The 1,571-nt window shown below is 41.2% G+C and overlaps 1 protein-coding gene across 1 annotated transcript; it reads left to right on the top strand.

The window, feature by feature from the left end:
- Positions 1-6: 6 nt before the first annotated feature.
- On the top strand, positions 7-1,237 carry LOC122547256 (ribose-phosphate pyrophosphokinase 1-like). Its single transcript, XM_043685895.1, has one exon. It carries the CDS (start codon positions 85-87, stop codon positions 1,039-1,041), a length of 957 nt encoding a protein of 318 aa, XP_043541830.1. The 5' UTR covers positions 7-84; the 3' UTR covers positions 1,042-1,237.
- Positions 1,238-1,571: the final 334 nt, after the last annotated feature.

Genomic DNA, 1,571 nt, shown 5'->3' with positions numbered 1-1,571 from the left:
GCAATTTGTTGTTACGGACTTTTCTTAAAAAAATAAACCGTACCATTTTGTTGTAATTTACATTTTATAAGAAAATTTGAAAATATGCCTAATATCAAGATTTTCAGCGATAGCTCTCATCAGGATTTATCACAGAAGATCGCCGATCGCCTGAGGCTCGAGCTCGGTAAAGTGGTCACCAAAAAATTCAGTAATCAGGAGACTTGCGTGGAGATTGGCGAGAGTGTGTGGGGTGAAGATGTTTACATTGTACAGAGTGGTTGTGGAGAAATCAATGACAATTTAATGGAGTTACTCATCATGATTAATGCCTGCAAGATTGCCTCAGCCTGCCGTGTCACTGCAGTCATACCCTGCTTCCCATACGCCAGACAAAATAAGAAGGACAAGAGTCGAGCTCCTATTTCAGCAAAATTAGTTGCTAACATGCTGTCTGTGGCTGGGGCAGATCACATCATCACCATGGATCTGCATGCTTCACAAATACAGGGTTTCTTTGATATTCCAGTAGATAACCTGTATGCTGAACCAGCAGTCCTAAAGTGGATTAAGGAGAATATCCCAGAATGGAAAAACGGCATCATAGTGTCTCCAGATGCTGGTGGAGCCAAAAGAGTTACATCTATTGCTGATCAGCTGAATGTAGATTTTGCACTGATTCATAAGGAGCGTAAAAAAGCCAATGAAGTTGACCGAATGGTTCTGGTTGGTGACGTGAAGGATCGAGTAGCAATCCTTGTTGATGATTTGGCCGATACTTGTGGTACAATTTGCCATGCTGCAGACAAGCTACTTTCTGCTGGAGCGACCAAAGTCTATGCTATCCTCACACACGGAATCTTCTCCGGTCCTGCTATCTCGCGTATCAACAATGCCTGTTTTGAAGCAGTCGTGGTCACCAACACAATACCTCAGGAGGATAAGATGAAGCACTGTCCCAAAATACAGGTTATTGATATCTCCATGATCCTTGCTGAAGCAATTCGAAGAACTCACAATGGAGAATCTGTCTCTTATCTGTTCAGCCATGTTCCATTGTAGTGTCTATGCACTGCTGTTGCAGTACATGCTATTTTACCAAATTGTTTCTTTTCCATGAGTCCTTCTGTTGCACCTGCCATACCAAAAGGTTAAAAAGTATTCTTTGCTTCTGCTTCACATTGTGGTACACTTCTACCTGAACTGAAATTGATTAGACATTTCAGTGTGTTAGATGTTTCCAATTAAGAGCAGCAGCTACAATTGGGTTTGATATGTATAAAACTTAACAACACTTTTTTTCTTTATGTAGGGCTATATATCTGGTATTTACCTTTTTAAAAATCATGCCTAATATTTTTTTCTGTACTCTATGTATTGCAATATTGATTGCTACAAGTCTGCAACAGTGTAAGCTTACCGTTGTTTTACTCAGAGTAGGTTGTTACTAGGTGCTTACAAATATTTTGGCAATTAAAAATTTTTTAAAAAGTGGGCGGCACGGTGGCACAGTGGTTAGCACTGCTGCCTCACTGCGCCAGAGACCCGGGTTCAGTTCCCACCTCAGGCGACTGACTGTGTGGAGTTTGCAC

The sequence above is a fragment of the Chiloscyllium plagiosum genome, unplaced genomic scaffold, assembly GCF_004010195.1.
Source record: "Chiloscyllium plagiosum isolate BGI_BamShark_2017 unplaced genomic scaffold, ASM401019v2 scaf_5705, whole genome shotgun sequence".
Classification (NCBI taxonomy): Eukaryota; Metazoa; Chordata; class Chondrichthyes; order Orectolobiformes; family Hemiscylliidae; genus Chiloscyllium; species Chiloscyllium plagiosum.
Note: the sequence above shows the minus strand (reverse complement) of the source record. Positions and strands in the feature narration are given on the sequence as shown.